The sequence below is a fragment of the Carcharodon carcharias genome, chromosome 19 (assembly GCF_017639515.1).
Source record: "Carcharodon carcharias isolate sCarCar2 chromosome 19, sCarCar2.pri, whole genome shotgun sequence".
Lineage (NCBI taxonomy): Eukaryota > Metazoa > Chordata > Chondrichthyes > Lamniformes > Lamnidae > Carcharodon > Carcharodon carcharias.
The window spans coordinates 114,172,967-114,197,025 of NC_054485.1; the positions used below are offsets into that span (position 1 = coordinate 114,172,967).

The 24,059-nt window shown below is 50.3% G+C and overlaps 2 protein-coding genes across 3 annotated transcripts in view; one reads left to right on the top strand and one right to left on the bottom strand.

Annotated features, from left to right (window-relative positions):
- Nucleotides 1-928: 928 nt before the first annotated feature.
- Nucleotides 929-16,166, top strand: ercc6l (excision repair cross-complementation group 6-like). The gene is made up of 4 exons (XM_041213694.1): nucleotides 929-1,247; nucleotides 2,114-3,385; nucleotides 4,791-5,216; nucleotides 13,652-16,166. The coding sequence occupies exons 1-4, from the start codon at nucleotides 1,094-1,096 to the stop codon at nucleotides 15,166-15,168; spliced, it is 3,369 nt and encodes a 1,122-aa protein (XP_041069628.1). The 5' UTR covers nucleotides 929-1,093; the 3' UTR covers nucleotides 15,169-16,166.
- A 6,028-nt stretch (nucleotides 16,167-22,194) lies between these two features.
- Nucleotides 22,195-24,059, bottom strand: part of rnf5 (ring finger protein 5) — a 79,827-nt gene continuing 77,962 nt past the window's right edge. For both annotated transcript variants that reach the window (XM_041213696.1, XM_041213695.1), the window contains one exon: nucleotides 22,195-22,423. In XM_041213696.1, coding sequence (XP_041069630.1) covers nucleotides 22,292-22,423 — 132 coding nt within the window. In that variant the 3' untranslated portion in view covers nucleotides 22,195-22,291. The remainder of the gene's footprint in view (nucleotides 22,424-24,059) is intronic.

The window sequence follows — 24,059 nt, forward strand, 5'->3', positions numbered from 1 at the left end:
CTCTGCCCACCATGGCCATGACGCAGCGGGTGGGAGCAGAGCGCCGGCGAAGGGTCTCGCCACCAGGAACGCGCTGATGGACGCCGCGCTGCCCATCGTCCTCCCCGAGGCCCGGGAGACCTTCGCCGTGGCCGTGAGGAGAATATATCGAAGACGCCCCATCCTCAACTCTTCGCCCAACGAGTCAACGTTGGACCCGAAAGGTTAACCTTGTTTCTCTCCACCCAACCCAACCCAACCCGAGGCTGCCAGACCAACGTCTTCCAATTTCAGACTTCCAGCACCCGCCGTCCTTTTCTCTTGATCTTGAAGGTTGTTGTTGCTGTTTTTCCCTCTTGGCCTTTCCTTTGTTTTGAATTCCCAGGTTTCCACCATCCACCATGAGTGAGGGGTGGGTGTCCTCTTGGCCATTCTTTCCCCGGGCAAGCGGTCGGTCGGCCATCCCTTCTCCCTGCCCCACCACCCCCCCAACAAAACCACGCCCCGCCCCCTCCCCGCCAAACCACGCCCCCCCCCCCCCCCCCTCCAACAAAGACCGCGCAGCCCCTGATTTGAAATTTTGGCGCCAAAGGCGGTTTAACGGTTGTTTTTCAAATATAACGGCCGCTCGCTCGCGGCTCTCTCCGCCCCTGCGATGGCGGCCGGGAGACCCCTGGGCCGCAGCCCCGAGCCGGCGCCGGAGATGGCGATGGCGATGCCGCCCCTCTCGGCCGGGGAGCTCCAGCGGTACCAGGCCCTGATCGTCCGGGGGAAGGAGGCGGCGCGGGCCGGCGAGCTGAGGCGGGCCCTGGAGCTGATGCGGGCGGCTCAGGCCATGTGCCCGAGCGGGAAGCTGAGCCGGCGGCTGGAGCGGCTGGAGCGGGCGCTGGGGGAGCTGGAGGCCCAGGCCCAGGCCCAGGCCCAGGCCGCGGGGGACGGGGACGGGGACGGGGACGGGGAGGACGCCGGGGACGAGTTCGTGGCCGTGCCCGGCTGCGGCCTCTCCCTGTACCGGGGGCTGTACGAGCGGCTGTACCCGCACCAGCGGCAGGGGGTGGCCTTCCTGCACCGGCTGCACGGCGGCGGCGGCCCCGGCGGGATTCTGGCCGACGACATGGGCCTGGGGAAGACGGTGCAGCTGATCGCCTTCCTCTCCGGCATGTTCGACTCGGAGCTGGTCCGCTCCTGCCTCCTGCTGCTGCCCAGCGGCCTCCTCCACACCTGGGCCGCCGAGTTCACCAAGTGGACCCCGGGCATGAGAGTCAGAGGTGAGAGGGTGGGAGGAGTTAAACAGGACCGACACCTCCGACAGTGCGGCGCTCCCTCAGTACTGACCCTCTGACAGTGCCGCATTCCCTCAGCACTGACCCTCTGACAGTGCAGCACTCCCTCAGTACTGACCCTCCGACAGTGCCGCATTCCCTCAGCACTGACCCTCTGACAATGCAACACACTCTCAGTACTGACCCTCTGACAGTGCAGCACTCCCTCAGTACTGAACCTCTGACAGTGCAGCACTCCCTCAGCACTGACCCTCTGACAGTGCAGCACTCCCTCAGCACTGACCCTCTGACAGTGCAGCACTCCCTCAGTACTGACCCTCTGACAGTGCAGCACTCCCTCAGTACTGACCCTCCGACAGTGCAGCACTCCCTCCGTACTGACCCTCCGACAGTGCAGCACTCCCTCATACTGACCCTCTGACAGTGCAGCACTCCCTCAGTACTGACCCTCTGACAATGCAGCACTCCCTCAGTACTGACCCTCTGACAGTGCAGCACTCCCTCAGTACTGACCCTCTGACAGTGCGGCACTCCCTCAGTACTGACCCTCTGACAGTGCAGCGCTCCCTCAGTACTGACCCTCTGACAGTGCGGCACTCCCTCAGTACTGACCCTCTGACAGTGCGGCACTTCCTCAGTACTGACCCTCTGACAGTGCGGCACTCCCTCAGTACTGACCCTCTGACAGTGCGGCACTCCCTCACTACTGACCTCCCCGGCGGCGCGGTTCTCCCTCGGTACCGATCCCAGAGCGTGTGCCCAGAATTTTGTCTTTGTGTCTGCAGCGGGCTTTGAACTGTTGAGCTCCTGACTCGGGCAGATCCTCATCGACGTGTCCTTGTTGTTTCTAGAGTTCCACGGCGCCAGGAACGAGCGGACCAAAAACCTGGAGCGGGTTCAGCGGAGAGGTGGCGTGGTGCTGACCAGCTACCACATGCTGATTAACAACTGGCAGCAGCTCTCCAGCCTGGACGGCCGGGAGTTCACCTGGGACTACCTGGTGCTCGACGAGGCTCACAAGGTCAAGAGCAAATCCACCAAGACCACCAAGTGTGCCAGCGCTATCCCCGCCAAGCACCGTGTCTTGCTGACAGGAACGCCGGTCCAGAACAACCTGCAGGAGTTGTGGGCCATGTTCGACTTTGCCTGCCAGGGATCCTTGCTGGGCACCGCCAAGACCTTTAAGATGGAGTATGAGAACCCCATTACGCGGGCCAGGGAGAAAGACGCCACGCCTGCAGAGAAAGCCCTGGGACTGCGCATCTCTGAGAACCTCATGAAGATCATCCAACCCTACTTCCTGCGGCGCACTAAGGGGAACGTGCATTCAACGCCCGAGCTCCCGCAGATGAACGGCGGTGAGCTGGAGAGGCCGAGCTCGCCCGCCGGGGGCGCCCACATGCCCAGCTTGACCAGGAAGAACGATCTGATTGTCTGGGTTTACCTGAGCCGGGTCCAGGAGGAAATCTACAACAACTTTGTGTCGTCGGAGGAGGTTCAGGAGGCGCTGCTGACCAAGCGCTCGCCCCTGGTGCAGCTCACCAACCTGAAGAAACTGTGCGACCACCCCAGACTCCTGTCCCGCAGGATCTGCCAGGTGCTCGGCCTGGAAGGCTGTGAAGAAGAGGGCGGGGCCACAGAGGGCAGCGCCTCGAGTGACATCGGCCGCGTGTCCGATGAGGATCTGATTCAGGAGTCGGGCAAGCTGGTCTTCCTGTTGTCCTTGTTGGGGAAGCTGAGGGAGGAGGGCAAACGCACGCTGGTCTTCTCGCAATCGAGGAAGATGCTGGACATCATCCAGCGCATCCTGACCAACAGGGGCTTCAAGTGCATGCGCCTAGATGGCACCATGACACTGCCTGAACGGCAGAAGCAGATTGAGGCCTTCCAGCGGTGGGCCAACTACTGTGTCTTCCTCCTCACCACCCAGGTCGGTGGTGTTGGCCTCACCCTCACAGCAGCAAACCGTGTGGTGGTCTTTGACCCGAGCTGGAATCCTGCCACGGACGCGCAGGCTGTGGACAGAGCCTACAGGATCGGACAGACCGACAATGTCGTCATCTACAGGCTGGTGACCTGTGGCAGTGTGGAGGAGAAGATTTACAGGCGGCAGATCTTCAAAGGTATGACTTTCAGCTGTGGAGTCTTCGCTGAGGGTTGTGAGTCTTCTGGAGCTTTCCACTCCAGAGGGTTGTGGATTCTCCCTCGTTGAACATCTCCAAGGCTAAGGTCGATGGATTTCCAGGGAATTACTAAAGGAAGTAGGAAGTATGGGAATAGGACAGGAAGGTGGGGTGGAGGTTGATGGTCAGCCAGGATCTTGCTGAGCAGCAGAGGAGATGAATGGCCTACTCCTGCTCCTATTTCTCATGTGGTTCGTTGCACTTTGCCCCTCAGTGTAGAATACCGACAGGGAACAAAGTCGAAAGTTAAAGCTGGAATACCTGGACAGATACAATGGAGAGAAACAGGTCTGCGTCCAGTTCTGAACTGGGACATTAGCTGTTTCTCACTCTCTCTCTCTCTCTCTCTCTCTCTCTCTCTCACTCTCTTTGCAGATGCTACCAGACCTGCTGAGCATTTCTAGCATTTTTGTTTTATGAGTTCACTCTTGAGAAAGTGAGAGACTTTGTGGAACTGCTGTGGTGTAGGTACACTGGTTGGGGAAGGAGTTGGGATTAAAAGCATGTAGTGTTTGTGCCATGTTAAATGTCTGTCTTGATTTGGGAGATTGTGTTGTTATGGAATACAACCTTGGAAAGAATCATCCAGGACAGAAGGAGGCCATTCAGCCCATCAAGTCTGTGAAAAGCGATCAAGTTAGTCATAAGAACTTGGATCACAAGAAATTGGAGCAGGAGTAGGCCATTTGGCCCCTTGAGCCTTCACTGCCAGTCAGTAAGATCGTGGCTGATCAGATGTCTTAACTGCACTTGCCCCATGTCCCCCATAACCTTTGACTCCCTTGTCAATATATTCAATGACTCAGCCTCCACTGCTCTCTGGGGAAAAGAATTCCACAGACTAACGGCCCTCAGAGAAGAAATTCCTCCTCATCTCCATCTTAAATGGTAAACCCCTTATTTTAAAACTGTGCCCCCTCGTTCTAGCTTTCCCCATGAGGGGGGAAACATTCTTTCAGCATCTACCCTCTCAAGCCCCCTCAGATATGCTTCAATAAGATCACCTCTCATTCTCCTGTAGGCCCAACCTGCTCAACATTTCCTCATAAGACAACTCCTTCAACCCAGGAATCAGCCGAGTGAACCTTCTCTGAACTGCTTCCAAAGCGAGGATGTCCCTCTTTAGGTACGATGACCAAAACTGTACACAGACTCCCCAGTACCTGGACAGTTGGAGTTCCCTGCTTGTTCCCATATCTCTGCAATTTTTTTCTCCAAGTATTTATCCAATTCCCCTTCAACCACAGCCCCAAGAGCAGCCTTTAATGGTAATGAGGTTAGGGGCACTAACTTTGAAAGGAATGTGATTAATGCTGGTAATCGCTCTGTCTCTTTATTCTGGTAGACTCTCTGGTTCGCCAGTCAGTTGGAGAGCAGAAGAATCCCTTTCGCTATTTCAGCAGACAGGAGCTGAGGGAACTGTTCATACTGGAGGACCCCCGGACCTCGAGCACACAGAGGCAGCTGCAGTCCATGCACTCCAGCCAGAGACGGACAGACAGCACGCTGGACCAGCATATTGCCTTCCTGCACACCCTCGAGATGTTCGGAGTGACAGACCATGACCTTGTTTTCTCCCAGGATGTTGTCCCCGATGAGGAAAACTCAGTTAATGATCCCGAATCAAGGCATTACATCCAGCAACGTGTGCAGAAAGCCCAGGAGCTGGTGGCAGCTGAGTCACAACTCCAACAGCAGCTAGCACAGAATATCCAGACTGATACTGAACCAGGCTGGCTGAACAGACCTCGAGAGCCTCCGACAATTACAGGTACTGTTCTCCTCTCTTGGACTTTGGTGCTTTTTAAGAATTTGTTCACTGGTGGCTCATGTTGTGTGGATTACCAGTCCAGTGATTAGGATTGGGAGTGTTGTAAACTGTGAGGAGGACAGTGTAGGACTTCAAAAGGACATGGACAAGTTGGTGCAGGGGGCAGATAGGTGGCAGATGAAGTTCAATGTGAAGAAGTGTGAGGTGATGCATTTTGGTAGGAAGAACATGGAGAGACAATATAAAATAAGGGGTGAAATTTTGAAAGGGGTGTGGGAATAAAAGACTTGGGTGTCCATTTGTATAGACCATTGAAGGTGGCAGGACAGGTGGAGAGAACAGTTAATAAAGCAAATAGTATCCTGGGCATAGAGTACAAGAGCAGGGAGGTTATGCTGAATTTATATAAGATACTTGTTAGACCTCAGCTGGAGTGTTGTGTACAGTTCTGGGCGCCACATTATAGGAAGGATGTGAACACATTGGAGAGAGTGCAGAAGAGATTCACAAGAATGGTTCCAGGGATGAGAAACTTCAGATACAAAGCTAGACTTGAGAGGCTGGTACAGTTCTCCTTGGAGAGGAGATTTGATAGAGATGTTCAAAATTATGAGGGGGCTGGACAGAGTAGATAGGGAGAAGCTGTTCTCAATCGTAAAAGGATCAAGAACGAGAGGGCACAGATTTAATGACTTGCAAAGGAAGCAAATGTGATGTGGGAAAAATCTTATTCCCCACAGAGAGTGGCTCAGGTCTGGAATGTGCTGCCTGGAAGTATGGTGGAGGCAGGTTCAATCGAGGCATTCAAGAGGACGTTGTTTCTATTCAAATAATCATCTAATGTGCAGGGGTACGGGGAAAAGACAGGGCAATGGCACATGGTCAGAATGCTCATTTGGAGAGCTGGTACAGACACAATGGGCCGAATGGCCTCCTTCTGTGCTATTAAAATTCTGTGATGTAAGCACTCTGTTACCATCATGTGGCTTTCCTTCTCAGCTGGCTATTCGCCTGCAGCGTGTGTCACACCTGAGACTGCTCCTGTCCTTGTCTGCAGCAAACATCACTCCAATGGATTGGAACAGGACACTGAGCTGTATCCTCTCCTTACCCCAGCCCAACTCCGAATCGTCCTTTCTCACTGTCGCTGGGTCAAAATCCCTCCCTAACAGCACTGTGGGTGTACCTACACCACACGGACAAAATCCTGGAACTCCCTCCCTAACAGCACTGTGGGTGTACCTACACCACACGGACAATATCCTGGAACTCCCTCCCTAACAGCACTGTGGGTGTACCTACACCACACGGACAAAATCCTGGAACTCCCTCCCTAACAGCACTGTGGGCGTACCTACACCACGTGGACAATATCCTGGAACTCTCTCCCTAACAGCACTGTGGGTGTACCTACACCACACGGACATAATCCTGGAACTCTCTCCCTAACAGCACTGTGGGTGTACCTACACCACACGGACATAATCCTGGAACTCTCTCCCTAACAGCACTGTGGGTGTACCTACACCACACGGACAAAATCCTGGAACTCCTACCCTAACAGCACTGTGGGTGTACCTACACCACACGGACAAAATCCTGGAACTCCCTCCCTAACAGCACTGTGGGTGTACCTACACCACACGGACAAAATCCTGGAACTCCTACCCTAACAGCACTGTGGGTGTACCTACACCACACGGACAAAATCCTGGAACTCCCTCCCTAACAGCACTGTGGGTGTACCTACACCACATGGACAAAATCCTGGAACTCTCTCCCTAACAGCACTGTGGGTGTACCTACACCACACGGACAAAATCCTGGAACTCCATCCCTAACAGCACTGTGGGTGTACCTACACCACATGGACAAAATCCTGGAACTCTCTCCCTAACAGCACTGTGGGTGTACCTACACCACACGGACAAAATCCTGGAACTCCATCCCTAACAGCACTGTGGGTGTACCTACACCACACGGACATAATCCTGGAACTCTCTCCCTAACAGCACTGTGGGTGTACCTACACCACACGGACAAAATCCTGGAACTCCTACCCTAACAGCACTGTGGGTGTACCTACACCACACGGACAAAATCCTGGAACTCCCTCCCTAACAGCACTGTGGGTGTACCTACACCACATGGACAAAATCCTGGAACTCTCTCCCTAACAGCACTGTGGGTGTACCTACACCACACGGATAAAATCCTGGAACTCCCTCCCTAACAGCACTGTGGGTGTACCTACACCACATGGACAAAATCCTGGAACTCCCTCCCTAACAGCACTGTGGGTGTACCTACACCACATGGACTGCAGCGGATTGAGAAGGCAGCTCACCACCACCTTCTCAAGGGGCAATTAGGGATGGGCAATAAATGCTGGGCCCAGCCAGTGAAGCCCACATCCCGTGAATGAATTTTTAAAAATGCTACAATAGAGGAGACCATTCAGCCCCTCAAGCCTGTTCTGTCATTGAGTGAGCTCATGGCTGATCCATCCTACCTGCCTTGTCTCCATATCTCTTTATACCCTTAGCTAGAAAACATTGATCTATCTGAGCTTTATAAAGATAACTAATTGAGCTAGCATTGACTTTTTGTGGGAGAGTGTTGCAGACTTGTATGAGCTGGTTATTATTCAGTTGTGCGTGGTGTTTCTGATGGGGAAAAGCCTATGTTCCTTGTGCTACACTGGTTTGTGCTCCCAGTTAGCCATCTGGGTAAAATGCAAGTTGAAGGCTGCGCCCTGCTATAGGAATTTAGGAGCAGGAGTATGTCACTCGGCCCCTCGAGCCTGCCTTACCATTCAATACGCTCATGGCTGATCATCTACCTCAACACCACTTTCCCGGGCTATCCCCATGTCCCTTGATGTCTTTAGTCTCCAGAAATCTATCAATTTCTGTCTTGAACATGCTCAATGATTGAGCTTCCACAGTCCTCTGGGGTAGAGAATTCCAAAGATTCACCACCCGCTGAGTGAAGAAATTCCTCCTGATCTCAGTCTTAAATGGCCTACCCCATATCCTGGTTTTAGACTCACCAGCCAGGGGAAACATCTTATCCACATCCACCTTGTCATGCCCTGTAAGAATTTTGTAAGTTTCAGTGAGGGTACCCCTCATTCTTCGAAACTCGAGGGAATACAAACCCAGTCTCCTCATAAAACAATCCCACCATCCCAGGCATTAGTCTGGTGAACCTCAGTCACTCTCCCTCTATGGCAAGTACATCCTTCCTGAGATAAGGAGACCAAAACTGTGCACAATACTCCAGGTGAGGTCTCACCAAGAAACCTTTACAGTCTGCCTTAATGCTCCTCACTGGTTTGCATTTACATTCTCTTTTTCCCAGTTTCTTTGCTGGGTTCTAAATTGCTCCCAATCCTCAGACTTGCCACTTTTTCTGGGATCCTTATAAGCCACTTCCTTTGATCGAGTGCAATCTTTTTACTCCTTTCGTTAGTCACGGTTGATTTACCTTTCTCTTTGGGTGTTTGTGCCTTTGAGGGAAGAATATCTGCTGTAGACTGTGTAGTATTTCTTTAAATACTAGCCATTGCCTGTCAACAGTCAAATCTTTGTGTATTTTCCCAATCCACCATAGCCAACTTGCCCCTCATACCTTCATGATTTCTTCAGATTTAAGACCCTGCTTTCATAATGAACTATATTGCATTCAAACTTAATGTGAAATTCTATCATATTATGGTCACTATTTGTTATTAATTAGCCCTTTCTCCAAAATAACCCGATCCCTAATTGGCCCCTCAATGTACAGCTTCAGAAACCCATCTCGTACACATTCCAGGAATTCCTCCTCCACAGCATTAGTGCTGATTTGGCTAACCTAGTCTGTGTAAGTTGAAGTTGCCCATTATCACTGCCTTACCCATGTTACATGCAACTCTGATTTCCTGCTTTATACCGTGCCCAAACTCCCACTACAGTTTGGCATATCAACAACTACCACCAATGTGTGCTGCCCCTTGCTGTTTCTTAGCTCCACCCAGACGGATTCTACATCTTGATCCTTTGATCTAAGATCCTCTCTCACTAATGTACTGATCACGTCCCTTATTAAGAATGCTACCCCGCCCCTTTGTCCTTTTTTTTGCCTTTAACTCCTAAATGCAGAATATCCTTTTGGATATTCAGTTCCCAAACTTGGTCACCCTGTAGCCAGGTCTCTGTAATGGCAATTAAATCGTACTCATTTACCTCAATTTGTGCATTCAAGTCATCACGTTTTTTTAACATTGTTCTCTATTCTGATCCTATTTGATGCTTGTCTATCCTTTGTCAGTCTTCTATTTTTGCTTAAATAAAAGCAAAATACTGCGGATGCTGGAAATCCGAAACAAAAATAAAAATAGCTGGAAAATCTCAGCAGGTCTGACAGCATCTGTGGAGAGGAAGACAGAGTAAATGTTTCGAGTCCGAACTGATGAAGAATCAGACGGACTCGAAACGTTAACTCTGTCTTCCTCTCCACAGATGCTGTCAGACCTGCTGAGTTTTTCCAGCTATTTTTATTTCTATTTTTGCTTTCTACTTTTCTACTTCCTTTTACCAGTTTCGCCTCCCTTGAACCTGAGCTCCCTCTTAGGTTCCCACTCCTCTCCCCCCCTGCCCCGCCAAACCGGCCAATCTAGTTTAAATCCTTCCCAATAGCACTAGGGAATCTCCCTGTGAGGATGTTAATCTGTTAAGATGCAGCCCGTCCATCTTTTACAGGTCCCACCTGCCCCAGAACCGGTCCCAATGCCTCAGAAATCTGCCCTACCTTACTACACCAGTTCACCAGCCATGTGTTCCATCACTCAATTCTCTTGTTTCTATGCTCATTAGCAGGTGGGTCTGGAAATAATCCTGAGATTACTGCCTTAGGGGTCCTGCTTTTCAGTATCCTTGCTAGCTCCCTGGAATCAGCTTTCAAGACCTCATCCCCCTTCCTACCTAAGTCATTGATACCAACGTGGACCACAACTTCTGGCTGTTCACTCTCCCCCCCCCCCCCTCCCCCCCCAACAGAAGAATGTCCTGCAGCCACTCCGTGACATCTTGACCCTGGCACCAAGGAGGCAACAAACCATCCTGGAGTCACATCTATGGCCACAGAAATGCCTGTCTATACCTCTAACAAATCCACCATCACTACTGCTCTTCCCCTCTTCCTCCTCCCCTCCTGTTGTTAAGACTGGAATGGAAGGAGTGTGTAAATTATCCAGCCCCACCATTAATTTAAATGTTTAATTTTCTCACTGGGATGACCAATTGTTTACCTATACCTCTAGTACCAAGAAAAAAAGAGTCTGACCAGGCTTCTTTCAAAAAACTCTGAATGATTCATTTATTTTAAAACACAACTTCTCTAAACAAGTTGCCCGTACCGGTTAACACACAATTGTAATTGGGAAGTATAACTATCCATCTCTTCCTAAAGAATTCCCCCAGCACACATGCAGACAAACAAGGGACAGAGTGTCTCTGAAGAAATGGGCTTTGGAGGATGGGCATTATAAAATGAAGGATAAAGTCCACAGGGTCTCGACGTTGTCGCCCTGGAGTTGTCTCGTGTGGAGACGCTGGTCCCAGTGGATGTCTGGAAGTTCACACCACTGGTCTCGGCTTCTCAGATCCAAATGCAGACTAGTTACATTTAAAGTTCTCTGGCTGCAGGTTGATAGTCACACACAGTTTTAGACAAGGTTGAGAGAAGGAGCCTTCCTTTCTCAGCTTGTTCTCCAATAAGACTGCCTCCTAAAAAAGCAGATTCACAACTTAAATTTATTTCCCCCTCTCCCATGTGATTGCCTTTTTTGTCTCCCAGCTTCATCAATTAAAGTACTTTGCAGTTCAAAACAAACAACTCAAGTACTATATTGGTCAGTTGATTTCTTGGAAGAGGCCTGCTTGTTGACAGTTCTCAGGTTAACTTATGACCTTTTTTAAAAAAAGAAAACCCAGGTTAACATCCAGATCATGCCAGGTTCTTCCATTTTGTGAAAGGAAACTTTGGTCTTGAGAGAGATGCTTCAAACACCACAGCTGGTGCCACGAACTTGGACCTGACTGCACTCCTCCAAGGAACCAACCAGTATCCAAAACAGAAAACTGATTAGTGAGTGAGATCTTGGGGGACTCCTGCACTACCTACCTGGTTCTCTTGGACTGTTTGGTGGTCACTCATTCCTTGTCTGCCTGCATGTTCCTAGCCTGAGGCGTGACCACCTCTCTGAATGTGTATCCATGCGCCACAGTGACTCCAACTGCTGCTCAAGCTCCGAAACCCGGAGCTCCAGTTTCTGCAGCTGGTGATACTTCCTGTATATGTGGCCATCTAGGTCCACGACTTTCACATACTACAGGACACGCATTCCACGTGACTGAGCTGCCCTGCCATGTCTTAATTTTACTTCACTTACACTAATTTTATTTTACTTTGGTTTACTTATATTAACTTTATTTTACTTGACCTTAACTATCTAAACCTTACAGCTATTGATAAACCTTACTAGTACTGATAAATCTGACTAATACTTAACACGTTTTATGAGTTGCAATAAAGCTTACTTAATTCCCACATGTACCTAGTTTGCTACTGACTCAGTCTCTGTCTCACTCAGGTGTAGTCTCCTGACTCTTTGCGCACCTTACTGACCAATATATAGTCACAGTGGGTAGCACTCTCACCTTCAAGTCAGAACTCATGGGTTCATGCCCTGTTGCAGAGACTTGAGCACAAAATGCAGGCTGACGCTCCCAATGCAGCACTGAAGGAGTAATGTGCTGTCGGAGGCAGCGTTGAGGGGGTAGGGCACTGTTACAGTGCCAGTACTGAGGGAGTCACAGGATGTGACATTAAGCCAAGGTCCCCATCTGCCCTCGCAGGTGGGCGTAGGGGAGTTATCCTTGGTGTCCTGGCCAATATCTATCCCTCAATCAACACAGATTTATCTGACCATCATCATACGTTCAAAAATTTTGGCACAATATGGGTGTCAGTCTGTGATGCTGATACAACCAATGCAGAAGCAGCTCCCTGTAAATACACACTCATAAATACTAACTCCTGACTCTGACTGGCCAGTTACCAGGAACAGTTACACACGCCACTTGGCCTGTAATGCAGCTCCCAACTAAAGCCCTGGTCATGGAACTCCTGTTTGCTAAATCATTTTCTCCCAACCAGGGGGAATCTGCCAGCCAAGGATGTAAATGCATTGGAGGCGGTTCAGAGGAGGTTTACTAGATTGATACCTGGAATGAGTGGGTTGTCTTATGAGGAAAGGTTGGGCAGACTGGGCTTGTTTCCACTGGAGTTTAAGCGTGAGGGGTGACTTGATTGATGTAAGATCCTGAACGGCCTTGACAAGGTGGATGTGGAAAGGATGTTTCCTCTTGTGGGTAAGTTCAGAACTAGGGGGCAGTGTTTTAAAATTAGGGGTCACCCTTTTAGAAAAGAGACTTTGGAACTCTCTGCCTCAGAGGATGGTGGAGGTGGGGTCACTATTTTTAAGGTGGAGGTAGATAGATTCTTGTTAGGCAGGGGGATCAAAGGCTATCGGGGTGAGATGGGAATGTGGAAATTTCAACACAAGAAGATCAGCCGTGATCTTATTGATTGGTGGAGCCGGCTCGAGGGTCAACTCCTGATCCTGTTTCTTATGTAAAAGATCTGATTGAACAGTTCTGAGCAGGAAAAGATAGAGGAGAGACAATATAAAGGGTACAATTCTAAAGGTGGGAACAGAGGGACCTGGGCGTATATGTGCATAGATCATTGAGGGTGGCAGGACAGGGCTGAGAGAGAGGTTACTAAGCATATAATATCCTAGGCTTTATTAATAGGGGCATAGAGTACAAAAACATGGAAAGTATGTTAAACCTGTATTATAAAACACTGGTTCAGCCCCTGCTGCAGTATTGTGTCCAGTACTGGGAGCTGCACTTTAGGAAGGCTGTGAGGGCATTGGAGAGAGTGTAGAAAAGATTCATGGGAATGGTTCCAGGGATGAGGGACTACAGTAATGAAGATAGATTGGAGAAGTTGGTACTGTTTTCCTTGGAGAATGTTGAGAGGAGATTTGATTAAGATGTTTCCTGGGCTAATATTTATCCCTCTACTGCCATCGCTCAGATTATCCAGTTATTGCTGTTTTGTTGGAAATTCCAACAGTGACTACATTTCAGACATACTTCATTGGCTGTAAAGAGCTTTGGGATGCCCTGTCAGGAAAGGTGCTACAGAAATGCAAACTTGTTTTTTTTTTCTTAAAACGAAAGGAAGAATCCTAAAGCAACAGTATTCAGTCTCTCAGTAGCTATGTTACCAAGAGAAACCTGTGAGCAGTTTGTTTAAAATGTGTGTTTGTTTTTAATTCGACCACCTTGGGGGGGGGTTTGTTGTTTTTGCTCTTGCAGGCAGAGGAGAAGGAATCACAAGACCACAGCCAGATTCTACCAGCAGCATGTTCCCAGTATTGACTGAAAACCGCACTCCTCCCTACCCACCAGTCACGGTGGATTTAACAAAGCCAGTCGACCAAGAGATGGCTGATGAGGTGCTTAACCTGAGCTGCAGGTTAGCTGAGCTGCCGATAGAGTCAGAGGAGCAAAATGACAGCGTGGTTATGTTGGACAGCTCCGTGTCACCTGGTGACACCCATACTACCAGGGATGATGATGGTGGTGGAGGTGACTCTCTTATTGCAGACCTCGAACCTGCTGTGTGCCAGTTATCTGACTCGAGTGGCAAACTCTCCCTGGCTCTTCAAAACAGCCCACAGCAGCAGCAGCAGTTTTCCACCGAGGGCCAAGGTGATGAGTCCAAGGCAGAGCTGTCTACCTCTGAGATTAATTCTCCTGGCTCCAAAGCCCTGTTTGAATCTGATTTCAATCTGGTGTTGGAAGAGACTATGGAAGAGGGGGAGAATCTGGATTCTGACAAGCTGGCTGAAGCCAAACTCCTGATGGAAGACTCTTCCAGTTCTTTAATAGAGACACAGCCAGGCAACATGGAAGCAGCTTGGCCTGTTGAGCAGCCTAGTAAGCCCCCTCTGTCCCCAGGCACCGAGTCTCCCAGCAGCGTGGAAGAGGATTCCTCCGAAGTTTTCCAGCCCTGGAAGAAGTGCCACGGTAGAGTGATTGCCAGTGACAGCGAGGAGGAAACTGAGGGTGACCTCGACCCTCCCAGTGCCCCAGAGAATTCCCTACGTCAGTTTGTGACCAGTCCGATTCTGAAAGCTTTCAATGTAGCTGCTGCTTCCACCCCTAAAGGGTTAAACTCGCCCCTTCCAGCTTTCCTGAACAGAAGTGGAAATCACTCAGTGGCTTCCAGGCGTTCGTTAATCTGCCAGGTTCTTGACGATGTGGAGGACATGGATGAGGCTCCCCCTGGCAGTGTGGGTGCCCTGCGTGTTGATGATGATGGTGATACAGATGATAATGTAAGCAGCCAGAGCGATGGAGAGGAAAACACAGGTGAGCAGACCGCTGAGCCCAGCCAAAGTCAAGCGGACGGTAGATCTGTGGAAGAAGCAATGCCTGAAAGGCAGAGCGTGGAGCTGGGAGCGGCCAGCAGTGATGAGGGAGTCTCTGAGTCGAGCAGCTCAATGGTGACAGGGAGCAATGAAGAGGCTGGGAGCAGCGAAGATCAATCTGGAACGTTCGACCCAGAACTTGGCTCTGATGAACAGCTGGAGACCTTCACAAAGGCGCCAGCACAACTGACTGTGATCGATACACGTGCAGCAGGTGAAGAGGCAGAGCCTACACTGGGTGAATATGAGAGGCTGGTGAAACGTGGCAAAGTGCAGATGGAGCAAGGAGAATTGAAGGCAGCATTGAACAGTATGCTCCAAGCTCTGGATCTGAGGAGTGGGGATCCTGAAGTGCAGTTAATAACCATTAAACTGTATCGCCAGCTAGATCAGGGCTGAGTGTGCCGAGACTGAGGGACAGTGTGTGTTTGTCCGGCTTCTCCACTTTACCTGCTCATTTCAATTGCTGACTGCATTGCAGAGCCAGAATTGTAAAAGAGCAAATTCCTTCATCTGATTTTGAGTTGTGATATTGCTGTATAGCTAGTTTATCATAAGAGTCTATCCACTATCAGGGCTTTCAGACCTCGTCAACTGAGTGAAACTTGAAATCTTCAAATCTGGAGAACCTGTTAACATTTAAACCTAAATCTGAGTCTTGAAAATATATCTGCAAAGAATCTTCTTTTGCTGGCTCTTTCTCTTTATCCTTTTCTCCCACCCCCTCCTCCATTCTTGGCCATATCCCTGTAATGTGGGGCATTTGCCTACCATCTCCAGTTTCCCCACTGTACTGCTGTGTCTCTCTCTCTCCTGTCCCCAGCCCCTCCCCATGCTTTATAAACCCAATGAGTCAGCTGCCAGTGCCCCCACGGCTCTGTGATGCCTGTACTGTATTGATACCTGTAGATTGTTTTCTAATGAGAGGTCAGAGTAAGGATTGTGCTCGTCTGATCGAGGAGGGACACGACTTTCCCTCCTGAGTAGAAGCGATCTGTTGCCAGGAAATTCCCTGGTCTTGGTTGTGTCTGAATATCTGAAAACATGAGCTGGTTCATCTTGGAGGTGAGTTGAACACCAGCCTCTGGTATTCGATCTCTGAGCGGTTCACCCTTTTTAATATCCCTTCAGCGTGCAGTAAAACAGACCCCACTCCACGTCACCCTGTGGGAACTGTTAGATTAAAACTCAGCCCAACTGTTCAGCTGTCAGTAATATCCTTTGGTGGAATTTCCATCCCCCTTCCTTCAAACAACAGTGCTGATCTTGATGAAAGAATTGATTTGTTCAATCTTGAGGATTGAGAATTGAATAGTTTTGATCAGTGCTTCGAGATGTGTTTTGTACCCATATTTTCTGTACCTCGACCTTAATGATGAATAAAATGAATACTCAAATCTGTGTTGGTTAAGGAGAACTGGCGCTGGTTTGAAAAAGAGCTGTCTTGCCTGGTACATCAGTGGTTCACAAAATCTGGACCTGCCAAGTAATTGGGTGGCTGGAGGCAGGAGCAGAGGACAGATACCACATAGTGCAGAGTGGGCTGGCTGTCTCATCTAGGAGGGGAGTGGTGAGAGCAGCACACACACCGTCTGTTCCCAACGCTGGTGGTGGGCATCAGGTAAGTTCAGTTTTGTTCCAGAGAGGGTTCAACGTGTTTAACTCGGCTTTGTGCGCACATCCATCTCTCTGATATCTGCAGGAACCAGTTTTCTTTAAGCACGATGAAACACTCATCACGTGCTGTACTTATTCAGATGGGTGAAGGGCTTGGCTGTGACTTCTAATCCATTTCTAGAGGAGACACTTTGATGAAAAGAGTTTGAGAACCACCGTGATAAATCATCATTCAATAAACTTGGAGCCCAACTATTCAACATCCCACTCTGCAGCTCAGAACAAGGAGCGGTGATGTGCATGGGGGAATGGTCATTCAGAGAGCAAGTGCAGACAGGATGGGCTGAATGGCTGCCTCCTGCACCGTAACAATTCTGTGATTGTGAGGCTGCAATTCATGCTGGAGGCAGAGGGATTTTGCCTCACATCTGGGACCTTCTGATCAAGTTCTGACCCAGAGCTGTTCTCACTTGTGGGTGGTGGAACACAGTGCACAGCCCTGGCTGGAGTGGAGATGGAGCTCTGCAGATTACCTTGTTTGGGAGGTCAGGGACAGAACCAGAGCGCCTCCCCATTCCCCCCCCCCCCCCCCGCGCCGACGTGTCTGTCTAGGGAATCCTTCAAACAGGATTGATGCGAGAGAGAGTGGACTGTGCAGGATCAAATCCTGCCACTACCCATAATCTGTAGGGAAAAAATACAGCCCATTGAGTATCTCAGTTTCATAATCACCAAGATCCATTTATTTCGGATGCCACAATATGCTACATTCAAATACTAAATAGATCAGTATTAGCTATAGTTAGTTTAATCAACTCAAATTTCAATAACGTACAGGAATCTTTTGCAGTTTAGGCATTTTTATTCCCCGTTTAACATGCCCCAAAGTGTTGAGCAGCATCAGAATGCAGTCATGGTGCATACCGTACAACTAGAGCAGACCTGGGACAGAAACTACCCCGCTGTCCAGTGCATGTCTCCCCTCCCCGGCTCGAGAGGCAGGATTTGTTCTCTGTGTCTGACAGCTGGAGTGAGGGAGGGGGAAGACCCTAATCATTTGGAGAAAGTGACTGAGATCAACTCACCTTATCCGGGGGTGGTCAGGACAGTTCATGACCTTCAGTCCAGTGGACAAACCAGTCTGGGGACGACAGATGTATAAATAAAAAGTGCAAACAGTACTGGTGTTTGTTCAGGAGGAATAGAATATTGAGGCAGGGAGTTAATGTTAAATTTATATGGAACACTTACTGTGTGTGCAGTCTGGATATAGATGTAATGGAGAAAGTGCAGACCAGGACAAAGGCTGAACAAGCTGGGATTCTTTAGAAAAGAGATGGCAGAAGTCACCGAGTATAGCGTCTATAAAATTATGAAGGGCTTTTGATAGATGTGGGAGAGTCGAGAACCAAGGGACATAAACATAACCAACAGGTTACAAAATTTAGAAGGAATTGATTTTCAGAGATAGTGGGAATAAGGAACTCTCAGTCACGTGGTGTGATTGAATAAGAGCCTGGATTAGTTTAAGGGGAGGCCTATGCATACATGACAGGAGGGATATGGATGAAGTGTGTGAAGAGGTTTGAATAGACTGGTTGTGGTCTGTTTCTGTCGTATACTTGAAGTGACTGTTCTGGATGGAATATGTCTGCGCTGCTTTACAAACTTCCAAATTGTTTTGTGTGTGTGGGGGGTGCTCTGCATTCCTGGTGGTGATTTATAGGAAGCCTGCTTATCCCCAGTTACAAAGCTGGGAAAAGGTGCACAATCATTTGGAAGAGAGCACAGGCCCCTCTCTCAGACTCTGTGGCTGCCTAACTGCTCAGAAGATCCTGGAACAAGAGATGGCAACACAGCAGCCAACTCCAGGGGGTTGTGGTTTGAGTTTCTTTTCCTGTTTCATTCCTTCTCCTTCCTTAACATGGTTTTCTATTAGCAATAAATATGATATGTCAACTCTTGTTAGAACAGATTAATGCTTAATTCGATACAGGGATCCTGAGAGATCAGACTTTGACCCGCTGCAGAGAATGCTGGTTAATGATTGAATAGCTAGCAACCACCAGATACAACTACTGGATTATATCTATTTCAAAAGCTCTGTCAGCCTTCAAAAGCTGTCTTAATGTTACACCTTCCACCGAGAGAGTATGTGGATTGGGGAATATCTTTGCTCACTTTCAACAATCTGGTAGAATAAAAAAACTCACTCTGCAAAATCGCTCAACAAGATGTTCTGCAGAACCCTAATCACACTGCAGACACATGGTTTTAATGAAGGAACATTGCTCAGGGTATGATTCTTTCTTCCCCCCACCCCTTGGGATCACATCAGCTGCTGAAGGTGTGGGGGATGTGCCACTCATTGCAGGAATGGTTCCTGTCCTGCCCCCTTCCACATTTGGGTAACTCAGAGTCAAAACAATTAAACCAAATCAACAAAATTGGGATAAATCAGGCACAGCCCCTAATTCAGGTCAGTTGTAAAACCAAGAACAAAGTTTAAAGGAACCTTACAAACTTTAAATCAAAATGTGATTAAAGGGGTCAACAAAACACCCCAGTCCCCGCGGTGCCCACCGAGCACGGAAGACATTTGGGTAACATGCACATTGGGCGGGGGGGGGGGGGGAGGAATCAAGGACATTAACAACTTCAGAACAGGCCAATCAGCATTTTACCTCTTCTCAAAAATAACCATTGATAATATCTGCTTTCCAAGTGCTGACCCAGTCAGGACTCCATTCCATTTCCTGCAGCTGGGTCTTTTTCAGATGTGGAACATTGTGCATCTTTCCAGTTCTGATATTGCAAATGTAAACGTTACTGCACCAACACCATTGCCTTCCACCCCCACCCCCACCCCACCCCACTCCATCAGAGGGACACAGCCACGGTGAACACTGAACAATCTCAGTGAGGACTCAATTAAAACTGGTTTGAGTCATGGGGGAAGAGGGAAAGCCTTCATCCTGCCCCTCTGGTCAACGCTTGAACCACAGGTATGAAGGGGCAAAGGACTGACCCCCCCCCCCCGCCATAAAAATTTCTTTCCAAGGGCCTCAGCTCAAAGAAATCAGAAGAACCCTCAGCCACATAACCTCATTCGGCGCTGAGAGAATTCTGTTAGACACTGTTTGAAACAAAATGAGATCCGAATGCTGTGCGAGGCAGGAGTGAAATATCATTTAGCAGTTGGCAGAAGACTGGAGGCATTTGGACTTGATAGTCTTGAGAGGGAGTAACTGAGAGGTGACCTGGTTGTATGTATATACTGCTACAAGACAAAGAACAAATAAAAGTACAGCACAGAAACAGGCCTCTCGGCCCTCCAAGCCTGCGCCGATCATATTGCCTGTCAACTAAAACATTTTGCACTTCCGGGGTCCGTATCCCTCTATTCCCATCCTATTCACGTATTTGTCAAGCTGCCTCTTAAACACCACTATCGTACCTGCTGAGTGAGTAAGGGAGACAGGCCAATAAGACATGCAGCAGTGAGGACAAGAATCTGGAATGATTTAGCAAATTGGAGGAGACACTGTGTACAGAGGGGCCGAATGATATCAGACTTAAATTTATGAAGCTGGGTATTATTTCATCTTCTCCCCTGTGATGTTCTGTAAGATTTTACTGGAATGTGTGAAAAGTCTTGCTCCAAATAATTCCTTCGCTTTTCTCTCTCTCTCATAACTATTAGGGGACCCTCAGTGGCTATTTTCACAGAATGGGAGAGTTTTAACCAATTTTTTAAAAAAGAGGGAAGTTACTGCATTTGCATAATGGGCTAGTCCCAGTGTTAGTACGGTGTAAATGCCAGACTCCAGTAGGACACATACAAAGGCAGTACTATTGATACCAGAGTGACACTGGCTAATTCCCCCTCTAAATCACATTTCAGGTTCTGCTATCTGATCAACAGTGGCGCTCCCCCCGCCAACTCCCTCGCCCTTTTAAATTAAATGAGCTAACAGCTCTGCGCAGCCCAGAGGAATTCCAGAGGTTATATCTGACCCAGCCGGAAACAATGCTTTTCTCTTTAATGCCCCTCAAAAGATCAGCCTTGATTCAAACACAATTTAATTCAATTCTTGTCTCAGCCAATTCAGGGAGATGCAAGGCCATGGTTAATGGGACAGAGGGACCTGAGCCCATCACAATGGGCTCTTGACTGGGAAGTGTTGAAGACAGAGCAGGGGTGGGGTACAAGTCAATCATTGTCAGCTTAGAAACAGATTGATCACAGAGCAAGATTGATGAGCAGTTACAGATTCAATCAAATGAATCAGGTCTCACTTTGTATCCGAGATCCCCACCACCACCCACAGAGTCACACATGCACACTCACTCACATATGCACACTCACTCACATGTACAATTAGGGAACACCCCCTCCCTCGCCCCAGTCATACATGTGCACACACTCACATGCACAGTTAGGGAATATCCCCCCCACAGTCACACACACGTACACTCACGTACGTACACGCACGTACATGCGCGCACACGTACGCACACACTCACGTACACACACACACGTACACGCACACACGTACACGCACACGCACACACGTACACGTACACACACGTACTCACACACGTACTCGCACGTGTGTACACACGTACTCGCACGTGTGTACACACACACGTGTACCCACACACACACGTGTACCCACACACACACGTGTACCCACACACACACGTGTACCCACACACACACGTGTACCCACACACACACGTGTACACACACACACACGTGTACCCACACACACACGTGTACACACACACACGTGTACACACACACACGTGTACACACACACGTACACACACACACGAACACACACACACGAACACACACACACGAACACACACACGTACACACGTACACACACACGTACACACACACACGAACACACACACACGTACACACACACGTACACACACACACGAACACACACACACGAACACACACACACGAACACACACACGTACACACGTACACACACACGTACACACACACACGTACACACACACACGTACACACACACACGTACACACACACACGTACACACACACACGTACTCACACACACGTACTCACACACACGTACTCACACACACGTATAGACACACACACGTATAGACACACACACATGTACACTCACTCACATGCACAGTTAAGGAATGCCACTCCCGGCATTGGGAATGTTGCATTACTCTATTTTCCCACCTCTTCACAGCCAACCGAAGCCAATGGGCTGCAATTCCATTGTACTTTAGACTTTTCTTATGGATTGCGCGAGGCAGAGCGCAGGGGGGAGGGAGGGGGAGGCAGAGCGAGGGGAAGGCAGAACGCAAGGGGGTGGGAGGGCGAGGCTGGGCGCGAGACAGAGAGAAGCTATTTTTGGGAAGGTCACTTAACAGATGGAGGAGCATCCTGCCTTTTCACATGGACTCCCCACTTCCCGTCTCCCACACATCATCGGAAATTCCTGAAATGAAGCTGGGATGGCATTTGCTGATTGGCTGGCACTGGAGGTGAGCAGGAGAGGGAGAGCAGAGTGCGAATGAACCAATAACATACGTTCCCAGAGAGGAGACTGCTTCACTTGCTGGTACCAGCAACGCACAGAAAATCAAGGCTCTAACTCCTGCAAGCTGTGCCTGTGACAGCGTATCTGCTCAGGAACCTGAGTGTTAGAGTAGCATTTATTAAAGTATATACAAGTGAAACTCTTTCAGCCGAGACCAGAGTGTGACAGGAAAGAGACAGAGTGGGGGGTGTGGGTGGGAGGGGTCTTTCTGCTTGGCTTTAGGCATTTATTGATCAGTATGAACCCCCAATTGAGTGCCCGAAATCACTGCCCACATTGATACGCAGATGTTCTCAGCCAGTCACACGCTCAGCAGCCAGAAGAAGAAGAAAATGGCAACAAAGAGGAAGAGTGAGTCCCAGTTGTTGCTGTTATGGCCCCGGTTTGCCCCGAAGAAGGTTTCCCAGTCCATGCCGCCGTTGGTGGGATGTTGTCTCTCATCTGAGAATAAAGTGGAGAAAAGGGCAGAAATCACACATTTCTCCCTGAGCTCTGAAACTCAGCACTGCAACTCAATGACAGCGGCCAGCCCCCTCCCCAGACAGTGACTGTCTCACCGTCTCTCCCTCCCCGGGAGGTGACGGTCTCACCGTCTCTCCCTCCCCAGGTGGTGACCGTCTCACCGTCTCTCCCTCCCCGGGCGGTGACCGTCTCTCTATCTATCTACCCAGGCGGTGACCGTCTCTCTATCTCTCTCTCACTCTCCCCAGGCGGTGAGCGTCTCCCCGTCTCTCTCTCTACCCGGGCGGTGACCGTCTGTCTCTCTCTCACTCTCCCCGGGCGGTAACCGTCTCGCTCTCTCTCTCCCCGGGCGGTGACCGTCTCTCTCTCTCTCTCCCCCTGGGAGGTGACCGTCTCTCTCTCTCAATCTCCCCGGGCGGTGACGTCTCTCTCACTCTCTCCCCGCGGCGGTGACCGTCTCTCTCTCTCTCCCTGGGCGGTGACCGTCCGTCTCTCTCTCTCTCTGTCCCCGGGCGGTGACCGTCTCTCTCTCTTTCTCTCTCACTCCCCGGGTGGTGACCGTCTCTCTCTCTCTCTCTCCACGGGCGGTGACCGTCTCTCTCTCTCTCTCTCCCCGGGCGGTGACCGTCTCTCTCTCTCTCTCTCCCTCCCCGGGCGGTGACCGTCTCTCTATCTCTCTCTCCCCGGGCGGTGACCGTCTCTCTCTCTCTCTCTCTCTCCCCGGGCGGTGACCGTCTCTCTCTCTCTCTCTCCGGGCGGTGACCGTCTCTCTCTCTCTCTCTCCAGGCGGTGACCGTCTCTCTCTCTCTCTCTCCCCGGGCGGTGACCGTCTCTCTCTCTCTCTCTCCCCGGGCGGTGACCGTCTCTCTCTCTCTCTCTCCGGGCGGTGACCGTCTCTCTATCTCTCTCTCCCCGGGCGGTGACCGTCTCTCTCTCTCTCTCTCCGGGCGGTGACCGTCTCTCTCTCTCTCTCTCTCCCCGGGCGGTGACCGTCTCTCTCTCTCTCTCTCTCTCTCTCTCTCCCCGGGCGGTGACTGTCTCTCTCTCTCCCCGGGCGGTGACCGTCTCTCTCCCTCTCTCTCCACGGGCGGTGACCGTCTCTCTCTCTCTCTCCCCGGGCGGTGACCGTCTCTCTCTCTCTCTCTCCCTCCCCGGGCGGTGACCGTCTCTCTCTCTCTCCCTCCCCGGGCGGTGACCGTCTCTCTCTCTCTCTCTCTCTCCCCGGGCGGTGACCGTCTCTCTCTCTCTCTCTCTCTCTCCCCGGGCGGTGACCGTCTCTCTCTCTCCGGGCGGTGACCGTCTCTCTCTCTCTCTCTCCCCGGGCGGTGACCGTCTCTCTCTCTCTCTCCCCCCGGGCGGTGACCGTCTCTCTCTCTCTCTCTCTCCCCGGGCGGTGACCGTCTCTCTCTCTCTCTCTCCCCGGGCGGTGACCGTCTCTCTCTCTCTCTCTCTCCCCGGGCGGTGACTGTCTCTCTCTCTCTCTCCCCGGGCGGTGACTGTCTCTCTCTCTCCCCGGGCGGTGACCGTCTCTCTCTCTCTCCCCGGGCGGTGACCGTCTCTCTCTCCCCCCGGGCGGTGACCGTCTCTCTCTCCCCCCGGGCGGTGACCGTCTCTC